Source organism: Eleutherodactylus coqui, chromosome 3, assembly GCF_035609145.1.
Source record: "Eleutherodactylus coqui strain aEleCoq1 chromosome 3, aEleCoq1.hap1, whole genome shotgun sequence".
In the NCBI taxonomy this organism is placed as follows: Eukaryota; Metazoa; Chordata; class Amphibia; order Anura; family Eleutherodactylidae; genus Eleutherodactylus; species Eleutherodactylus coqui.
The window spans coordinates 95,681,826-95,702,130 of NC_089839.1; the positions used below are offsets into that span (position 1 = coordinate 95,681,826).

At 42.8% G+C, this 20,305-nt stretch overlaps 1 protein-coding gene across 3 annotated transcripts in view; it reads right to left on the reverse strand.

Annotated features, from left to right (window-relative positions):
• Nucleotides 1-2,071: 2,071 nt before the first annotated feature.
• The window catches only part of TTC27 (tetratricopeptide repeat domain 27), a 383,896-nt gene continuing 365,662 nt past the window's right edge, over nucleotides 2,072-20,305 (reverse strand). For all 3 annotated transcript variants that reach the window (XM_066595887.1, XM_066595886.1, XM_066595885.1), the window contains 2 exons: nucleotides 15,571-15,671; nucleotides 2,072-2,249 (listed from right to left, as the gene is read on the reverse strand). In XM_066595887.1, the coding sequence (XP_066451984.1) occupies nucleotides 2,127-2,249; nucleotides 15,571-15,671 (224 nt within the window). In that variant the 3' untranslated portion in view covers nucleotides 2,072-2,126. The remainder of the gene's footprint in view (nucleotides 2,250-15,570; nucleotides 15,672-20,305) is intronic.

The following is a 20,305-nucleotide window of genomic DNA, read 5'->3' on the forward strand; positions in this document are numbered from 1 at the left end:
TTGGGTGCAGTCCTGGAGCGTGCTCCCTCCTGGCTCCTGTGTCCCTATGGCGCTCGGGGGGGGGGAGACTGCGGGGGGGCCGCTGGGGCTCTGGTGGTTTCAGCCCCTGTAGGTGATGAGGCACCCCCCTCTCCTGTGTCTGTTCTGCCCACACCACTCACCGCTCCCGCGGGTATTGCTGAGCCGCTGTCTTCGGTCGGGGACCGTCCTCTCCTTCTTAGGTTATTGCTGGCCGCGGGTTCAGAGGCTCCGTCCCCCTCCGGCTTTCTCCCGCTGGCCTCGGCAGCTCCCCTGCCTCTTCTGCTTTCGGAGCTGTGTGCCGTCTCGCTCCCTCTGTCTATGCTGGCCCCGCTCCGTGTGCTCGGGCCGGGCGGCCCCTCCGAGCTCATCTGCTGCGCCGGAGGTGCTGCGTCCGCCATCTTGGGTGCTGCCGCGCGGGACTCTCCTCCCGCCGTTCTCCTCAGGAACGCCGCTATGCCTCTCCCTGTGTCGTCCGCTGGTGTCCTGGAGGTTCCTCTTCTCCTCCCCTTGGTCATGGCCGTGAGTAGCCGGGTCTGGGTCATCCGCCTGTGGGTTTTCTGGGGTCGGTTGCGGGAGCTGTGCTGGTGTGCGACCTACTTCCTCATTGGCTAGACACGCCCCCCCCCCCTCTTCTTGCACTTTGGACGTTTATTAAATGTATTAGAGTAAGGCTGCTTTTACACAGGCGTCAAAATCGCACAAATCTGAACCCCATTTTCTTGAATGGGGTCATACACATGAGTGATGTTTTCCTGCATGGCACCGCGATGCGATGCTACTTGGGAAACAAATCACGGTATGTTCTATCTTGCTGTGTCCTCTCGCATTGCAGTGCCCATTGTTTTTAATCTGCCTAGCGGCAGCATCGCTGTTGTACGCGACAGAGGTTTCCTTCATTGCCGAAGTGATGCGAGGCTGTTTTGAGATGAAAATGCCTGTCATCCTTGGGTAATTCCCATGGATGGGGAGCATGATATGCGGGCGGGGTTCATGGCCCCATATCGCACTCGCCTGTGTGAAGTTAGCCTTAGCATCCTTTTAAACATGTGGATTAATGTTTGAATGAGCAAGTAACGTCATCGCTAGAGTGTTCGCTCTCATACAGCTTCTTTAGACAGTCACACATGAATCGTTCAGTGTTCCACATTTGTTGTATAAGCGAATGAGAAGGAATGAACGAGAGCTGTTTAAACTGAGCGATAAGTGAAAGAGCCAACAATAGTTTTTGTGTGCGCACAAAATGAACAACGAATGAAAAACGAACAGTTATCACTTGTCCAGTCACCGGCTCACTTTCGCTCATTTGAACGATTTTGTGAATAATCATTCCATCTAAAAGCACCTTAAAAGACAAGAATGGTATTCATTTGCGCGCGATTAGTTTAGATTGTGTTTGTCTATAATTGTGATAACACTCAGACCACGTTTTATTAGTAATCAATGCAGAACTCCAAGAGGATCCAAAGTCTTCAATTATTTTTTGTTGCAACTGTATAATTGAGATTGTTCGTGAAAATGTTGACCACACATGCCCTACGACAAGTATTTTTTATTAAAAAAATGAAGTGCACCCTATCTGCCGTTTTCTTTCAATTCCTCTTACTAGTTTACCTTTTCCTTATACTAGGGAATGCCAAGTCTCTTCTCACCCATCATAGAGGTTAGCAGTACTTGCTATGTAGACTTAATAACTTCATATACAGCATCAATAACACAAGTTGCTGTAAATCAAAAGTTCTATTAAATGAAAAACATAATTTTTTATTAGCCCTCTGTGGCTCTATGTCTTTAACACTCAAAGTCCAAAATGTTATCCTATCCTGCGACATAGAAAGGACATTTAAAGCTTTCCCAGCTATCAGCAGTTTCTTTCAGTGGACCCCAGCCAATTACTTGATGCAGTCATGTAAAACTAATCCCAAATAAGTGCCTTATAAATAATAAAATTGTAATCATTCCAGGGTGTCCAAAATCATAACATATAGGCCAAACACATGACTCTCAAGCAGCTTACAGATCAGTGTGAGAATAGAAGGCAGAAATACCAAGGTTCTTATAAAGAAAACATTTTATTATACAATAGGTTTCCTTGTCCCGAATCTCGCTCAGTATTGATTCCGCAGCAGATTGCTGCTTTCTTGCATCTCCGTGATAAGACTGTCCATTGCCTTCACTTCTTCAGCTAATTCTGCAGACACCTCACCAGTTGGTACATCTGTGAACAGTTGCTGGGAAGAAAAGAATAAAAAGGTCATGAAGACATATGACATCTAAGTCTTTACGAGAATAAAACGTAAATGAGCATCAGTTTTTCTAATAAATTATTTTCCATCCCGGGAAAATAAAATAAATATATGCTACAGATATCAATCTGTGTAATTTGAGATATATCATACTACTTGATTGACAAGCGATACAGCAGACAAAATCATTTAGCTTCCTTGGACAATGACATGTGAGCACTCGAAAACTGGCCCAAGATTGTCATGCATAAGTGCAGTGCTTCTGATTATGCCAATCCAACATCACAGTCCAGGAACTGTTGATAGATCACTGTTCAACCCTTAACCTGTACTGATATGATATCAGCTGGGCTCTATAACTGGACCATGCCAGGTCAGCAAGAAACTGCCAAGAACACATATTTGCACTTTGACAAATCCTTCAAATAGCAGATCCAAGTAGCACCAACTAATTCCATTGACTTAGAATGTGGTCCATTGGAGAATCCATCAGATTGAAGGTAAACAAAAAATAAATTGCTGCACTATGCACTTTTCTTACTATTAACAGTGACAGAACCCTCAATAGAGCACTGAGGAGGCTCGTAGTGCAGTTGTAAAAGAGCCCTTACTATAAGCTGCAGGGCTATAGCGAAACGCATAGTTTGTCACATCAAGGACTTCCCATTTCACCTGGTGGGCTTCAGGTGTCTGATTCTTTACAAAGCAGCTGCATATATACTGTAGAAATAGAGAAATATTAGACTAATATACAACATAATGGACAATTCTTCTATGAGCACAATTTGCTGTACTGACTACATTTTGTGTATTTTATACATATCAGTCAATTTCTGCTTAGGCCGCCTGCACACGGGCGAATTTGCATTGCGAAATCCAGAGCAGGTGAAAACCATGAATGGCTGTGATTGGAGGAATTCATGAATAGCTGTGATTGGAGCATCCGTGGACCATGTCAGCAGACGCCGGCATAACTATAAGCAGCCAGCGAAACTAGAGGTGAAATTCTGATTTGAAACATCGTCGAAACTGGAAACCGGTGAATGTAGAAGACAACAAAACTAGAGGTTTGACTGTATGTATAACACACACACACAGTCAGTAACTTCTGTCCCCTAAAAATTCTTGAAATCAAATGAAAACTCTCTGTGTGACTAACATTGATATAAGTAGGTGATTATAATATCAGAGCAAAAGGATTATTTGTTATGGAAAACTGACCCCCTGAAGGGAGACTCTAGTACCCTGTTGTACCACCTCTAGCTTGGATACAAGATGTGATATGGGTGGGCATGGAGGCTCCCGTACCGTTGTACTGGCTCTAGCTTGGATACAAGATGTGATACGGGCAGGCATGGAAGCTTTAGGATTCTGTTGGGTCATCTCTAGCTTCAATGCAAGATGTGATATGTGCGGGCATGGATGCATACAGGTCCGTATAGTATTCTACCGAATATCGGTCCACATTTGCTGTAACTGAGGTTCTAGTTCGTACAAACCTTTAGGCTGTCAAAGTTGGCATCCCAGATGGTTCCAGACAAGTTATAGTAGCGATAATTCTGGTGACTGGGCAGGCCACAGAAGTGTAACAATGTTGTGGAGACATTCCTGCAACACCCTTGTGTATGCGGCTGAGCATTATCCTGCTGGAAAATGTCTTTTGGAAGCCCTGCCATGAGAGGGACAAATGTGGCTGCAGGATTGCCCTGAACATATCACTGAGCTGTCATTGTCCCTTGTACCACTACTAGACTGACTGTTGTATATAATGGCCCCCAGACCATCACACCACCTATCTCTGGATGCTAATGGTGGTCTGTCGAGGGCATCTTGAACCTGGTCGCCTTGTGTGCATGTCCTCAAGCATCCACTGGTCCTAACACCTACTAACAGTTTGGTTAGAATGGCCCAAGTGCGCGAGACTGTACAGGTCGAGAGACCAACATGGGAGGCACGCTGGGAGGAGGCTCTTGGGAGAAGTATCTCTGCCCAAGAACTGAACTACAAGATAGTGATGCAGTGGTATAGGACCCCAGACAAGCTGCATAGAATCTTTCCGGAGGTGACAAATGACTGTTGGAGATGCGTCTCTGAAGTAGGCACTACGTACCAGATATGGTGGACATGCCCTCTCATAGCTTCCCTGTGGGACGACGTGGCCCGCCTGTACGAGGTGGTAAGCAGAACCCCTTTGAACTTGTTACTAGAAATAGCGCTCCTTTCTGTGTTCCTGGGTCCCGTCTCAAGGGTCAAGAAGAGTCTACTGAGTCAATTTATAATGGCCATGCGCCTTACCGTTCCCAAATACTGGAAGCGGGGGGGGGGGGGGGGGGGGGGGAGCGGTACCAAGAGCTGCTTGGGTAGAGGCCCTGGACCACATTGAATATATGCAGGAGCTCCGGCTCAGAGGCAAAATTCACCTTTTATGGGCGTTATGGAACAACTTTAGAAGTTCCCCGGCCTTTCTTAGATGGCTGGAGAAAGGCTGAAAGGCTTCTCTGAGCATATGGTGTCCCTGAACATCTTGCACTACAAAGATCCCATACTGCAATGGCAGAAAAGACCTTCCCCCCTCCTCTCCCCCCTTTTTTCTTCTTCTACCCTTTCCCCTATGCACGACTCTTTCTGTTGTCTTTTTAATCTTTTCTCTCTTTTTTCTTTTCACTCATTCGTCTCACTTTCTTTTCAAATTTTTTGTTTTGATTAAAATAGTTAAAACAGTTATAACAGTTAGAGTGCATCTTCTCAGTCCTCCACACATGACTATATCACGAGGGATTCTTGCTCGTCTCAGAGGTCTTGTAACTGCATAGTGGGCCGTTTGGGGGACCTTTTGATATCTCAAGGGCTTGTTTGACATGTTTTGATTTGTTGCCCAAGTTTAGACCAGTTGAGAGCTGCCCTAATCACGAAATGGTCCGGCTTGTGGCCAAACCAACAGCTATATCAAGGTTCTCAGAGTTCTTTTCACAGCCCTATGTTGTTGGCTCTGTTTCTCCTTGAATTCAGTCCGTTTTTCCCCAGGTACATTTTTTTTCTCCTCCTGATCGCCTCAGGGAGGAGGTTACTCTTATGTAAACCTGCGGGAAGACTCATAGTCCAGGGGGAGGGTGAAATGGTGTGCTCTCTTAAGTTTCAGAAATGATATATTTCTCATGACATAGTTTACCATATCTATTTTCTAATGTATGTTTGTTTTGTCTATGAAAACAAAAAATATATTTTTTGAAAGAATGGCCCAAGTGGTGGGCAATTTGTCGATACAACCATCCAGCTTCTTGCATTCCAAGAATGCCCCCCCCTCTCACACTGTTAACTGGGTGAAATCTCTTAGATTGTATCGTAGAGGCACGTTTCATGGCCAACAAGCTCTACAGAAGAGGGAAAAAAAAATAGGTCCTGACACACAACAAGCCTCTGAGAGTCTTTCTTTTTATAAGCCAAGGGTGGTACCACTTTTAGGAACTCTAATCATTTGCATTTCTGCCAAGTTATGCAGCAAAATGACAACTCGATTTAGGTGCCTGATTCATTTATTTAATTTTTTACAAAGAGAATATCTACTGCATACTGTGCTTGGCATCCAGCTAAAAAGGACATTTGGGTGGAGAGACTTGTCAGTTGCTCTTCAGTGATTACTATTGGCTGTGAGCAGGCTTGACCAAAAACAGAATCTTACAGAAGTAATTTTTTAAGGGGTTTTCCAGTCCTATAATATCAATCACATATCCTCAGGATAGGCCATCCATATCAGACTGGCAGGGTTCCATTGCCTACCACCCCCACCAATAAACTAATGTCAAGAATTACAAATCCACCCAGTGTACCTGGAATGGTACTGCAGCTCTCTCCCACTGAAGTGAATGGGAGAGAGCTGCAGTAACATTCTGGGCCACTACACACTGGAAAATGTTTTGCTTCTTCTTGAGTACTTTAGCTCCTTCACACCAGCGGATCAGTGCAGGTGGCGGGCTTCAGCCCCCTGCCGATCTGGTTAATGGCCTGTCCAGAAAATAGGTCATTAATTTTATAGGACTGAAAAACTCCTTTAAAGTACTTCCGCCTTAGGTCTCAGGCAGTTAAGGAGATTTCCAGGTTAAAAAAATCTAACAGACTTAGAACTGTGTAAAATACAGAAAATATGCATATGCACCTGCTTCAGTGGCTCTCCATCTAGCTCTGGAGCACTGATGTCCACTACTTGGATCTCGGAAAAAAATGGTTAGCTGTCACATGCTGTTCATTGTGCAGAGGACCACTTGGCCAATCAATGACTTTAGCGGCTATGAATTACTGCTGAAGCCTGTGATTGATTGAGCGTTCATGTGACTCTTAAGGCTGGGTTCACACGGCGCGTATTCCCGTCGGAAATCTCGCGGTTTGGCCGGCTTTGAAGCGGCTCGGCCGCATGCTTTTCCATTGCGGCCGGCGCTCCCATAGAGGAGAGCGTGGCCGCGACGTTAATAGACAAAAAAAAAAAAGTAAACAGACATGCTGCTTCTTTTGAAACCGCGGTGGCCACAGCCGCAGTTTCAGCGGGATTTACCACAGCGGATTAGCCGTCCTGTGTGGACGAGATTTCTGAGAAATCTCATCCACATGGCTGGCTAATCCCGAGATTAGCGGCCGCGGGCGGATCTGCTGCGGCAAAACCGCGGCAAATCCGCCCTGTGTGAACCCCCCCTTAGGGTTCCAAGTGGTGGGCACTGAGGCATCAGTGATGGATGAGAAGCCACTGAAGTAGCTAAGTACATATTTCTTTTTTATTTTACAGTGTTCCATTTGCTCCCTTAAAAAAAAAAGTTTGTTTTTGTTTAAAATCCATTAAAATCAAAAGGTAAAAAATGGAAACATTTATTTGGTTTTAATTCTGTTTCTCTGTTCCAAAAACAGAACAGAGAGACTGAAATCCCAAATGGAGGCGCAACGCTGGTGTGAAAGAGCCCTAAGCCTGTTAATTTTTTTTTGACTCCTGGAAAATCCCCTTAAATGTTATATTTGGAATTCAATTATGAACATTCCAACAGCAGCCAACAGTTTTTGTGAAAATCATCCAAGCTAAAATGAAAAAAAAGTTTATTGGGGATTTGCTCATAAAACAATTCTTTTAAGGGAATCGATCAGCTACTTTGAGCCAAGTCTGGGGATATAAGTCTTACACTTACTTTACCTGTCATTCCTTAAGTGTCAATGCTGAAACCGGATGCTGCAGAGCATTGAGTGGTGTGCTAAGTAGTTCTCACATTCTAAGGGCTCCTGCACACCGGCAGATTTGATTTGCGGAAACCAGGGCTGGCGGCTGCCTCAGGATTCCGCAGCAGATAATGCCCATAGCCTCCTATGGAAAACTGCTGCTTCCTGCACACGAGTGGAAATCAACTGCAATTTCCGCTCACAGCAGAAAAATTGCAGCATGCTCCAATCAGTGTCATCACTTAGCAATGGCATGCCATGATCTGTACTGTGCATGTGCAATGGTTGTTGCTTCCGCAGTACAGATAAAGAAGCAACCGGACAGGCAAGCGGGGTCACCGGCCTGGATCCGACCCTGTCATGTGCAGGAGGTCTAGAATAAGAGGACTACTTAGCGTGCCACCTCAAGTGCTGACACCTAGGGAATGATGGAGGTATAAGACTACTTTCACATGGGCGACAAATTGAGTGATGCTACAGATCGCATGTATGTAGAGCCCCTGCTTTCCAATGGGTTCCTTCACATTAGCGATGTTGTGTAGGCAGCTACACTGAGGGGGAAAAAAATCACGGCATGCTCTATACAGCCACGATTTGCAATGTTTTGTAGCTCATGTTTCCCTATGGAGCCATCCTTTGTGTTGCATCGCATGAAAGCGCAGTTTTCGTGCAATCTGGTGCAACTTTTACAGTAGGAAGTCCTTCTGTTTGTCCTTAAAATAAACCCTAGCTGCATAAAAAAAAAAAAAAAATTACATTACCTAACAGGCTCTGTCTACTCCGCCACACTTCTCCTCCTGAAGCTCTGACATACTTGCCTGCAGTCTTTAGCTGCCATTTCTTGGTTTGAGGGTTCATACACCCTACCTCCTGGAAGCGCTGGCTCTGAATGGTTCTCGAGTGCCTTGGTTCAGCCAATCACTGCAGCAGTTCAGAACTAATGAGAGCCAGTGTTTCCTGGAGGCGGGATTTTTGAACCCCCTGACCAGGAAGCGCTGGCTGAAGACTACAAAGAAGTGCTGCTAAGCTTCCGGAAGAGGAGTGCGGTGGGGCGGACAGTGACTGTTAGGTAATGTATTGGTTTTTTTTGATGCAGCTAGGCTTATATTTCAAGCCCCCTGAAAATCCTAGCATAAGAGTGCTACAAAGTCACGTGACTTTGTAGCACCACAAAATTGCGATATCGCCGTGGGAAAATGCAGCAATATCACACAGAACACAGCTGCGATATTGCTGCGATTTCGCTGTCGACTGTGTGAAAGAGGCCTAAAACCTACATTACTGGGACTCAGGCTCAAAGTAGCTCCAAGTATCAAGCTTCCTTTTAACAAGATGACCGGTATTGTTGGATATTATTTCTTGACTCTTAAGTGAATAGGTGACAAAATATTCCTTATATTAATAAATGCGGAGGGAAAAAGAAGATGAGCATCCATCATTGTGAGGAAGATGAAAGTCTTCATGGAGGTTTTATTTTAGCTGAAAGCAAACTCATTCAGGAAACACTGTCTGGCTCTAAGTAGCCGGACTGCTGTAGAGGTTTTCCTTTTTGCTTCCTTTTGTTATGGAGAACAAGGACGGCTCAGAAGCTAGACATAAACTATCCTTTATACTATGTCATTAAGGTCATTTGGGGATTTTTAAATGATATATTATTTCCAATTAAAACGGAAACAGAAGAGTATGGCCATGGGGTCAAGGTACTCAATGTATATTCACTAACTGAACATATACTCTTATTTTCGGTACTGAGCAAATGCAGGAATACATCCCTCTTGTTCTATATACCATACTCCATTCCTTCCATCAACCCTTGATTCTCAATATTCAATGAACAGGAATACTAAAAACTATTGGCACTCAAACAGCAGAACTGGGTGAGGCAAATATATCTAGTATTATAGGTTCAGTTACCTCCAGCAAGATTTTCAGCATCATCAAAAGGATTTTCTGTTAATATTTCTGATGGGCTTGATGCTTGCAAACATCACAGTGCCCATCAACTACGGCTCTTCTGAATCCTGCCGTAAGGACATCACATTTAGTACTTTTAAGTACTACTTCAGAATCAAATAATCCTTCCTATTCAGTTGAAAAGATGCCCGCTGAAAGAAGTTTGGGTGGTAGTTACAACCACACATCTCCCAATGCTTGACAAAATATGAATGGTAACTCTAAATGAAGAAATAGGGGATGCAGCTTTTGGACATTTACAGCATTGCTTTTCTCAAGCGGGAAAATAAATGAATGAGTATCCAGTCCACAAATCATGTGTACTAAGCTATTGTACATGGCATCAAGACATCACCAGCAGATCATTTAAGTCCTTAAAGTTGTGGAGGTAAGGTCTCATTTCTAAACTATTTTTGTAGCATGGCAGATTAGTAGTGGCACCTTATCCTGCTGGAAGAGGCCACTAGAATTAGGAAATACCATTGTTACGAATAGAAGTACTTGTCTGCAAGTCAGATGGCAACATTCACTTGAATACCAGGGTCCAACATGTTACAGTAAAACACTGTCCAGAGCATCACATTGCCCCCACCAACTTGCGTTCTTCCAATAGTGCATCCTTGTGCCACCTACTCCCTAGGTAAGCAACACACACAGACAGATGTATACATGATATAAAAGAAAATGTGATTCATGAGATCAGGCCAACTTCTTTAATTACTCCTTGGTTAAGTTTTGACTCTCATCTGTACAAAATATACACTTTTAGCAACAGACAGGCAATCCGAAAGGTCTGAGGCTTCATAGCTAGCTGAGGTGCATGGTGTGTGCTGACAACTTTCTATCATAAATCAGCATTATTCTTTTTTAGCAAGCTGCGCCACAGTAGATTTTCTATGGCACCAGATAGGCTGGCCTTCACTCTGCATGTGCATCAATCCTTAAACACCCATGATCTTGTTTGCCAGTTTACTGGTTGTCTTTTGGTATGTACTAGCCACTACTTACACTACCAGTATCAAAAGTTCTAGAACACTTTTCCAGTTATTTTTGACACTTCCACAGATCAAGTCTAGCAAATAATGGCTCAAAGGTTCGAAAGCAAGTTAAAAATAAAAATTTTATGAAATGCTAATCTGAAATGCAACAATAGTCTGAATTTATGATTTTAAATCAAAGAGATTTTTTCAAGCAACACATCAAAAGACAGCTACTGTACAGCACTGAAAGCAAATTATGGTTTGAAATTGGCTACAAACTATTCCTACACGTGTCTCAACTTTTGTAGATTACTTTCAAACTCTCCGATTCTATATAACCAGTGTTAGAACAGACTGCATTAGAACACCCTCTAGGGCAAGATTTGGACAGTTTTGCTTTACAGGGCAGTAGAGATGAGCGAGCACCAAAATGCTCGGGTGCTCGTTACTCGGGACGAAATTTTTGCGATGCTCGAGGGTTCGTTTTGAGTAACGAACCCCATTGAAGTCAATGGGCGACCCGAGCATTTTTGTATATCGCCGATGCTCGCTAAGGTTTTCATTTGTGAAAATCGGGGCAATTCAAGAAAGTGATGGGAACAACACAGCAACGGATAGGGCAGGCGAGGGGCTACATCTCAAGTTCCCAGGTCCCACTATTAAGCCACAATAGCGGCAAGAGTGCCCCCCCCCCCCCCCCCGCACTGTCAGCATAAAGATCGTTCTCCTCTGCCATAGCTGTAATAGCTGTGGCAGAGAAGAACGATGTTAGCCCATTGAATTCAATGGAGCCGGCAATACAGCAGGTTCCACTGAAAGCAATGGGCTGCCGGACAGCGCTGGATGAATTGTCGGGAAGGGCTTAAATATATAAGCCCTTCCCTGCAATTCATCCAGAAATGTGTAAAAATAAAAATATATACCGTATATACCGGCGTGTAAGGCGACGGGGCGTATAAGACGACCCCCCAACTGTCACCTTATACGCCGGGAATACAGCGGAGCAAAGAATAAAAATCATTACTCACTTCCCCCAGCGTTCTGCGGCGCTGCTGCAGGCTGTCGCTCCCTCCTGGTCCCCGGCAGAGCATTGCTTTCTGGACGCAGAGCTTGAAATCCCCGCCTCCAGAAAACACACATGCCTTCAGCCAATCACAGCCAATGACAATGATGTCATTGAATGGCTGTGATTGGCTGAAGGCACGTGTGTTGGGCTTGAACGTCGCAGGGGGAAGTTGTAATGCCTTCCCTGTCTTTCTATTGGCCAGAAAAGCGCGCAAATTTCTCAGGGAAGAAAATAAAAGTGACTCGAACACCGCGTGGTACTCGTCACGAGTAACAAGCATCTCAAACACCCTAATACTCGAACGAGTATCAAGCTCGGACGAGTATGCTCGCTCATCTCTACAGGGCAGTAAACACTGCTATCATAATGGGAAAAAAGGCAATTAACCAAAAACAACAGAAAATTCTAACCCTTAGAAGTGTAGGTCTGCCCTACAGATAAATTGCCAAGAAAGCCAACATGGTGGTCAGTATAATTTCCTATACTATCAAAAGGCACTTGGAAACTGGAGGAAACTGACAGGAAGAGGTCTGGCAGACCAAAGGCCACTGCTAAATCAGACTACAAGTTTTTGCTAGTCAGCAGTTTGCATTGTTGGCACCTCATAGCACAAAGTCTTCCAGCACAGCTTAATGCAGCAACAAATAAACAAGGTTCCATTTAGACTGTGACAAGAAGACTTCAATCTGCAGGTGTGACAGGAAGAGTATCAGCAAGAACCCACTGCTAAGACTGCAAAATAGGCTTGCATGGGCCAAGTAGCACCTCCAGTGGACTACTGAAGAGGAGGAGAAGGTCTGATAGACTGATGAATCAGAATTTGACATCTTTGGTACATCCAAGCAGGGGTTTTGTATGCCATCAAGTAGGTGTAAGTATGGTTCTTAAAGGGGTTGTCTCGCGGCAGCAAGTGGGGTTATACACTTCTGTATGGCCATATTAATGCACTTTGTAATGTACATCATGCATTAAATATGAGCCATACAGAAGTTATTCACTTACCTGCTCCGTTGCTAGCGTCCCCGTCGCCATGGATCCGTCTAATTCTGATGTCTTCTGGCATTTTTAGACGCACTTGCGCAGTCCGTGCTTCTGCCTGGTGATTGGGGCCACTCGTGCCGGAGAGCTGGTCACCGCGTCGTCATCGTAGCTCCGCCCCGTCACGTGTGCTGATTCCAGCCAATCAGGAGTCTGGAATCGGCAATGGAACGCACAGAGCCCATGGTGCACCATGGGAGAAGACCCGCGGTGCACCATGGGAGAAAACCGCAGTGCATCCCTGGGAAAGGACCAGCGGCCATCTTAGGGAGAAGATTTTTATAACTCCATATTTCGTCGGAGCAATGAGTAGCAAGCGGTTTAAAAACTGCTTTAAATTGCTATTTTATGCCAGGGGGTGACAGGGGGAATGGGGTAATGTAAAATTTTGATGTTTGCCGCGAGACAACCCCTTTAAGTGTGTGACACCAACTGTCAAACGTAGAGAAGGAAGCATCGTGGTCTGGGGCTCTTCTACTGGATCCAGATTTAGCAACCTGCACAGGGTGACTGGTACACTGAACACAAAGCAACATACAAGTGCAGCACATTTGTGGGAACTACGACAGCAATGTTGGGAAGAAATGTCTGAATATCTGAGTGCAATTATAGAAAGAATGCATTGATTGAGTAAAGATGTTATATCAGCTAGAAGATTTTATTTGGTGAAACAAAGTTAATCCATTTTTTTATTCATCGTAACTAGTTTATTTGTTCTAGGCTTTCATTTCAAGGTACATTTGAAACATTACACTGTGTAAATATCAACAAAGCTGGAAAAATTAGGGTGTTCTAACACTTTTGACCAATAGTATACCAGAAACACCCCACAAGAACAGCCAATTTGGAGATTTTCTGACTACATACTTGTTATTATGTAAGGGCCCCTTGCTTTCTATGCCTTAAATTATTATTTTGGCATTGATGTTTGACACTGTCACTGATGAATTGTCAATGCCGTATGACTTAATAAAAGAAGTGATGCCACTAGTCTTTTACTATATATAACCAGTACTTTACACTTCATTGACAAAGGCCTAAAAGGTTAAAATGTTGCAACTATGCTGATGAGTGAATAAAGAGTTCACATTTTGCTACAACTTGGAGTGCTGTGGTCTTTTCTGTTATTGACCCAGTTGTATAGCCATCACAATCTGGCCTCTGCCAAAAATTGCCTAGACCCTTTGGCAGCATTCCCACATAAGGTGTTTTGCTGCGTTTCTGAACAGCAGCAAAAAATGCAAGTAAAAAAGCATGCAGCTTCTAAAAATAAATAAATAAATAAATTTAAAAAAAAATCGCGTGTGGTTTTTAAATAAACAGATGCATTTGCAAAAGAAAAACAACTATTATTTTAAGACTTTTTTGGGCTGCAGTTCACAAACGCAGTTGCCCATTTTTTAATTGCCATCAACAGATCAACTTTAAGTACTGTCTATCTATTTGGTGCCTTATATATCCCACCTCTTGACAGGTGCTATAGTAATGAGATAATGAATGTTGTTCACTTCAGCTGCCAGTGGTTTCACCTTTCAGCAGTTTCCATGTTATTACTGACTGGTGTATAATATAATATGTCTCATTTATGCTCTGAGTGCAGATATCTGAGAGGTTATGGAAGTGTCCACATACATTCAATCACTGGTAGATCCCACCAATTCACCAGAATATATAGTAAACTTTGATAATTAAGTTCCTAAAGAGAAAACCAAGTACTATGATAGTAAAAAAGAATTTGTACACGGCAGCTCCCTCCCAACTTTCAAGAACATAAGTAGGAAACACAACTAGGAATGGTCAATAGATTGGTTTAATTACAAATGAAAACAGGAAATTCCAAAGTGTTCAGTTGATGGTCTGGGTATAATGAGGACCATGCAGAGCAACTACTTGAAGAGGTGCCAATACCTCATTAACTTATGTGGGCTAATCAAAGTTTCAGGTTATTATAACCAGGAATGTGTACTAGAAATCTATTTTTGCTCATTTTTTGCTGTAGTTGATGTCCTGTAGTTTCCGATAGTATCAATTTGGAGTATATACGACTTTTTGATCGCTTTTTATTGCCTTTTTTTCTGTGAGACAGGGTGACTAAAATGGGCATTTCTGGTGTTCTTTATTTTTTTCTTGGACGACGTTCACAGTGCAGAGTAAATAATGTGCTACTTTGATAGATTGGACTTTTTCGGTCATGGTGATACCAAATATGTATTTTTATTTTATTATTTAGACTTTTTAATTATAGATATGGCAAAAGAGGGAGATTTAAACTTTTATTACTTTTTTTTTTTACAATTAAACTTTATTGATCTTTTTTTTACTTTACTTTTAAGTCCCCCTGGGGGACTACAATATGCGATACTTTGACTGCCCCTGCAGTATGACGTAATGCTATAGCATTACGTCATACTGCATTCTGACAGGCAGCCTATCAAGCCACCCCACAGGGATGGCTTGATAGGCAGTCTCCTAAGGCAGCCCTGGGGCCTTTTAGTAGGCGTCCGGCTGCAATGACACCTGCACGGCTCCCCCGAACATCGTTCGGGGGCTTTAAATGCTGCTGTCAGAAGTGACCGTGGCATTTAAAGGGTTAATAGCCACGATCGGCCGAACAGCCGATTGCGGCTATTGCCTGCGAGTGTCAGCTGTAGTAAACAGCTGACACCCGCGCTGTATGCAGAGCGGTCGCCCCGCGACCTCTCTGCATGAATTCCCCCGACGCTCCAGGACGTAAATGTACGTCCTAGAGCGGGAAGGGGTTAAATAGACCAGCCATCTATTCTCTGTAAAAATTCTCAATTGTATGTATAACAAGTATTGGGAATCTGCTGAATCAAAATCTAGTCTTATTATAGGTCAGTCAATAGTGATGCCACAAGATCTTGGCGACCTGCTATGCAATCATTTCCTTTAGACCACAAAATGGTTTCTTCTTCTACAGTTGTTTAGTCCCAGCCTCATTATAGTCTTTACAACATAGGCATACTGTATTTCATAGGACAAAGCCATTTTACCACAATATCTCTGTATTGTAGTATAGGGAGCACCATAGGTACTAAATTAAATGAGTACTAACCTTTGCTTTAGAGGATAGGCCCCGTAGATTTAGACGAGCTGAGGACAACATCTGTACAGCTTCTTGTGGGTTCGATTTATTTTTGCTGCATTTTATTGCCACTGAAAATATAAGCAAGTAAAAGTATATTAAAAAGTCTAGAAGTAAAAACTCTAAAGAAAAAAAACAGTAATGGAAATTATTAAGTGATGCTGCAAGGCCTCTTAAAAGGTCAAACATTGATTTATAGGGTAACTACTCGTGTGGCGCAGATTGTTAAGGCAGCAGTATGCAGTCCTTAACTCTCACTCACGACCTGAAGGTTGCGGTTTTACCTTAACTGCATGGCTCAGGTAGCCGGCTCAAGGTTGACTCAGCCTCCCATCCTTTTGAGGTCGGTAAAATGAGTACCCAGCTTGCTGTGGGGAAAAGATGACTGGGGAAGGCAATGGCAAACCACCCGGCAAGAACATACTGCCAAGAAAACGTCACGATGTGACGTCACCTATAGGAGTCGGTCACGGCTCGGTGCTTGCACCAGGGGACTTTACCTTTCAACTGTTGGTGCTATGAAGGCATTTTTGCACCTTCCATTTGCAAACTTTTTTTAAGGGAGCATTGCATGACCTGTAAGACTCCTTATGCCATCTTCTTAAACTTTGCTAAAATTAATGTTAAAAAAATTGTTAAAGAAACATTACCAACATGTTCATTGAATCCCTATGCCACGTTAACACTCTGCACATGGAGAAACAGTATCCTCTCAGGTAGAGATTGCAAAGAATGCAAAAAGAAAATTCCTGTGTCAGATCTTGTATTAGGCATAACACTGTATATCAGTTTTAATTAGAATGTTTCTTTAATGTATTTATTTTTATGCCCCCCAAAATAAAAGCATACACACCAGAAAAAATCTAAATCCTATTTAAATATACCTTATCAATACAGGATCCATATTACTTACTGTTCCCTTTATGGTTACTTGTAAAAATCAGATTTTTTTCTTTAACTTTATAGCATATCTGTAGTCCTAGACCAATTACTAAATAGCCAATGCACTTTCAGACAACTTGCGCTAATATGATAGCCAATGTGATAACTAGCAAAAGTGCAAATTATTTTCTGCACTGTATAATAGCCATCACAGCAGCAGACTTCACCCCCTAGCTCAGGGGCAACTGAAATTTTTAGATACAGACTGCAAACATAGAAACGTATACAAGTCATATAATGACGAGAATTTGCGTTATTTCTCATGTACAGAAGCGCTATCTTTTCTCCTTAGGGAGAGCACCATGAAGGTCATTCCCGGTCATTGTTACAAGGCTTGTATAAAGAGTATAACTTTGACTTGAAGGAATGTTGCTTTCCAATAGGTGGCACTGTGGAGGCATTATTCCATTTCCCTTATTTCATCATGTACACACACGGTAGCCTTATCTGAAAAGTCATTTGAACACGTGGATGTGCTTCAAAGGGTTTGTACCAGGATTAACTTTTATCACCTTTCCATAGGATAGGCGATGAAAGTCCAATTGGTGGGGGTCTCATCGCTGAGACTCCCATCGATTCCAAGAATGGGGGAACCTTGTCCCCTCTTCTCATCACCTCGAGGATGCTTCTCCCACTTGAAGTTACATCAAAATAAATACAGCACTGGCCATGCATGCGCGCCCTCTCCTATACTCATTTCAATAGGACTGATGGAAATAGCTGAGTGCTTGTACTTGACTTTCTCCAGCCGTCCACTGAAAAAGAATGAAGCGGCATTGCGCATGCACAGCCATCACTCTATTCACTTTCCTCCTCACCACGGTAAGTAAAGTAAGCCTGTAGTGAATAGAGGAGAACACAGGTCCCCCATTCTTGATATGGGTGGGCTCTCAGCAGTGAGACCCCCATTGATCAGACTTTTATCACCTATTCTGTGAAGAGGTGATAAAAGTGAATTCTGGTACAACCCTTCCAAAGTATTCACATATTATGCCACACACAAAAGTAGGCAGGTTTTAGATTTGTAAAGGTGTGATCACGGACATTGGGGTTGGAGGAGAAGAGTAGAGATTTGGCTAATCAATATATTTTTGGGATATTTTAGATTATTTAAGGATGAAAAGCTGCATGCCAACATTACTAGGTTACAGTATAGCTGACCTTGAAGGATGGAGGTTCTCAAGGAAATCAGAACAAAGGATTAAACTGAAAAAGTATTTCATTCACTATTTTAAATTACAAACTTCACATCCTATCAGCATTACATTAGTAAGCCTACACTGTAAGGTGAAACACATCTACAGTGTTTGTAATTATACATTGTACACAAAATAAAGTGTCGAGAAAGCATTAATTCATTAGACAAATGGCAGCAAAGTGGCCGGGGAGTGTAGTAATATATGAATCATATGCATAGCGATGACATATTGAGTGTATGAACACAAGGAGTACTGTGGGTCTGTTACAAGTGTATAATGGATGAAGTAATTAAGTATTGTCCATTCTGCTGATGATAGGTTTCAGAAACACAGGTCAAGTGAAATATGTGATGCATGTCTGAATGAAGCCAGAACTGGGCATAATATCTGATGTGGCTGACACAGTGAACTGGGGGCAGGAAGTAACTGTAAGACAAAAACTAATTACAGGATGCCTGGTAGCAGCTTTAATGAATCAATTAAGCAAGACAAATCTGGAGAGAATTCCATAACAGAAACCTAGTCTTTTTCCCTTTGAAACCCACATTAAAGGGAACTAAATATGCAAAAAGGAACAGACAACTTTCTGTGAGAATTTTTTTCATATATGTCTACATGCATTAAGGCATTAACCCATTAAGGACCAAGCACAGTAAATTTACGGCGCTTGGTCGTGGGTTTTAATCCCAGCCGATAGTAAAAATATGGCGAGGGATTAAAGCCCCTGCTTCTGCAATCAATCAGAAGCAGGACAGGTTGTCAGCTGTTAAGGCCCTTTTAGACACAACGAGAATCGCTCAAAAATTGCTCAAAGCCGTCTTTTGAGCAATTCCGTTGTGTCTAAATGCAGGGACATCGTGCACTTTTCGTGCACGAGTCGTTGATTGCTGAACTCTTGCTTGCTAGAATTAAGTGATCAGTTGTTATCAGCAGAGCAGGCTGTTATCAGCCGACTGGGCTGATAAGATTCTCTGTGCCTGTGTCCTGCTGTGAATTCAGAGCAGGGACACTGGCAGTCAGAGCAGAGAAGAATACATCTGTTTGTTTATGCAAAATAGCTGTATTCTTCTTTTAGTGGCAGTGTCCTGCTCCGCTTGCATATTCTATAGTAGCTACTTAGTTACTATAAAGTATGCAAAGATGATCGCTCAAAACTGTCACTCAAACTATCGTTTGAGCGACTTTTGAGTGATCATCTATCAGTGTAAATGGGGCTTTACACACAGCTGATAACCTGGAGAAGGAGGGAGAAGTGGTTTTTAACCCCTTCTGCCTTCTCCTTTCACTAGTACATAGTGCTCAATGAGGGCTATCGATTAAAGAGTGAAAGTGGAAGGGTGTCCTCCACTACACGAGCCGGCGGTCACATGACCGCCAGGATCCCAGCAAACCCTAATTAGCTCCACCAGTAACTATTGTCACTGCAGGGGGATGTTTTCCCTGTAACTGTGGCTCCTATGGATGCCCCAGCTACAGTGGGAAAGTGTGAAATTTAAAAAAAAGAACATAAATAAGAAAAACAAAATTACAGAATAAAATAAAATTACATACATAAGAAAGAAAATAACCCAAAGCCGACGCCAACCACAACCATCGCCATATGTGCCCTGTAATCCAAAGCCATACATGTTATATATCAAAACGCCCGAAACAAAATGAGGAACCTGTTCCCATACTTTATTTTAACGTAAATATACTAGTTAAAAAAATAACTATAAATGTTTAAAAAAAAATCATTTTTTAGCTTTTTACCCCCAACAAAACTAAAAAACAGTCAGTGGAAAAGATATAAAAAATAGCCCTCACAGAAAAAAAAACACAGCAAAAATAATTTTGGTAACTGAAGAAAAAAAATATGGCCCTTAAAACACCACATGGGTAAAATCCCTAAAAAGTGTCTAGTCCTTATGGTACAAAAGAGCCTGGTCCTTGAGGGGTTAAAAAAAATTATAATATTTAATTGATTGAACTTGCTTGCCCATATAGATTACTTTATTTAACCCTTTGCAATCCAATTTTGGATTCAGGGTTTCCTAGGGGGCTTTCACTTTCTGCCATTATACAATGGTGCCATCTGCTGGCAGTATGTGACATGTCAGAGAGGCCCCCGACAACAGAGCCGCCAGTAATTTACTGTAAGAATACCCTGCCGGATGTCTTCCGACATTGGAGCTGTGCAGCCTTCAATCAGAATGTCTTTAGATGTCAGACAGTGGATTGGAAAGGGTTAAAAAAACAAAAATCTGGCGACCACTGTAGCTTATTTTATACTGAAACTTAGCATGAAAGTTAAAAAATCACTACAAAATTTCAGGCACAATAAGGCACAGTCAAATGGACTTCCCAAGGAGATGTAATAAAATATACGAATGTAGCAATCTGAGATGTCAAAGGATTTCTGAGGTTCTGGAACGTCATTAATAGAGATGAGCGAGCATGCTCGCCAGAGCATTAGCATACTGGAATGTACTCGTAACTCTAGCCGAGCACCATGCGGTGCCCGAGAAAACTTCACCCTCTCCTCCCCACATGTTTTCAATGGAGCTGTGGCTGCTGCTGGCGGC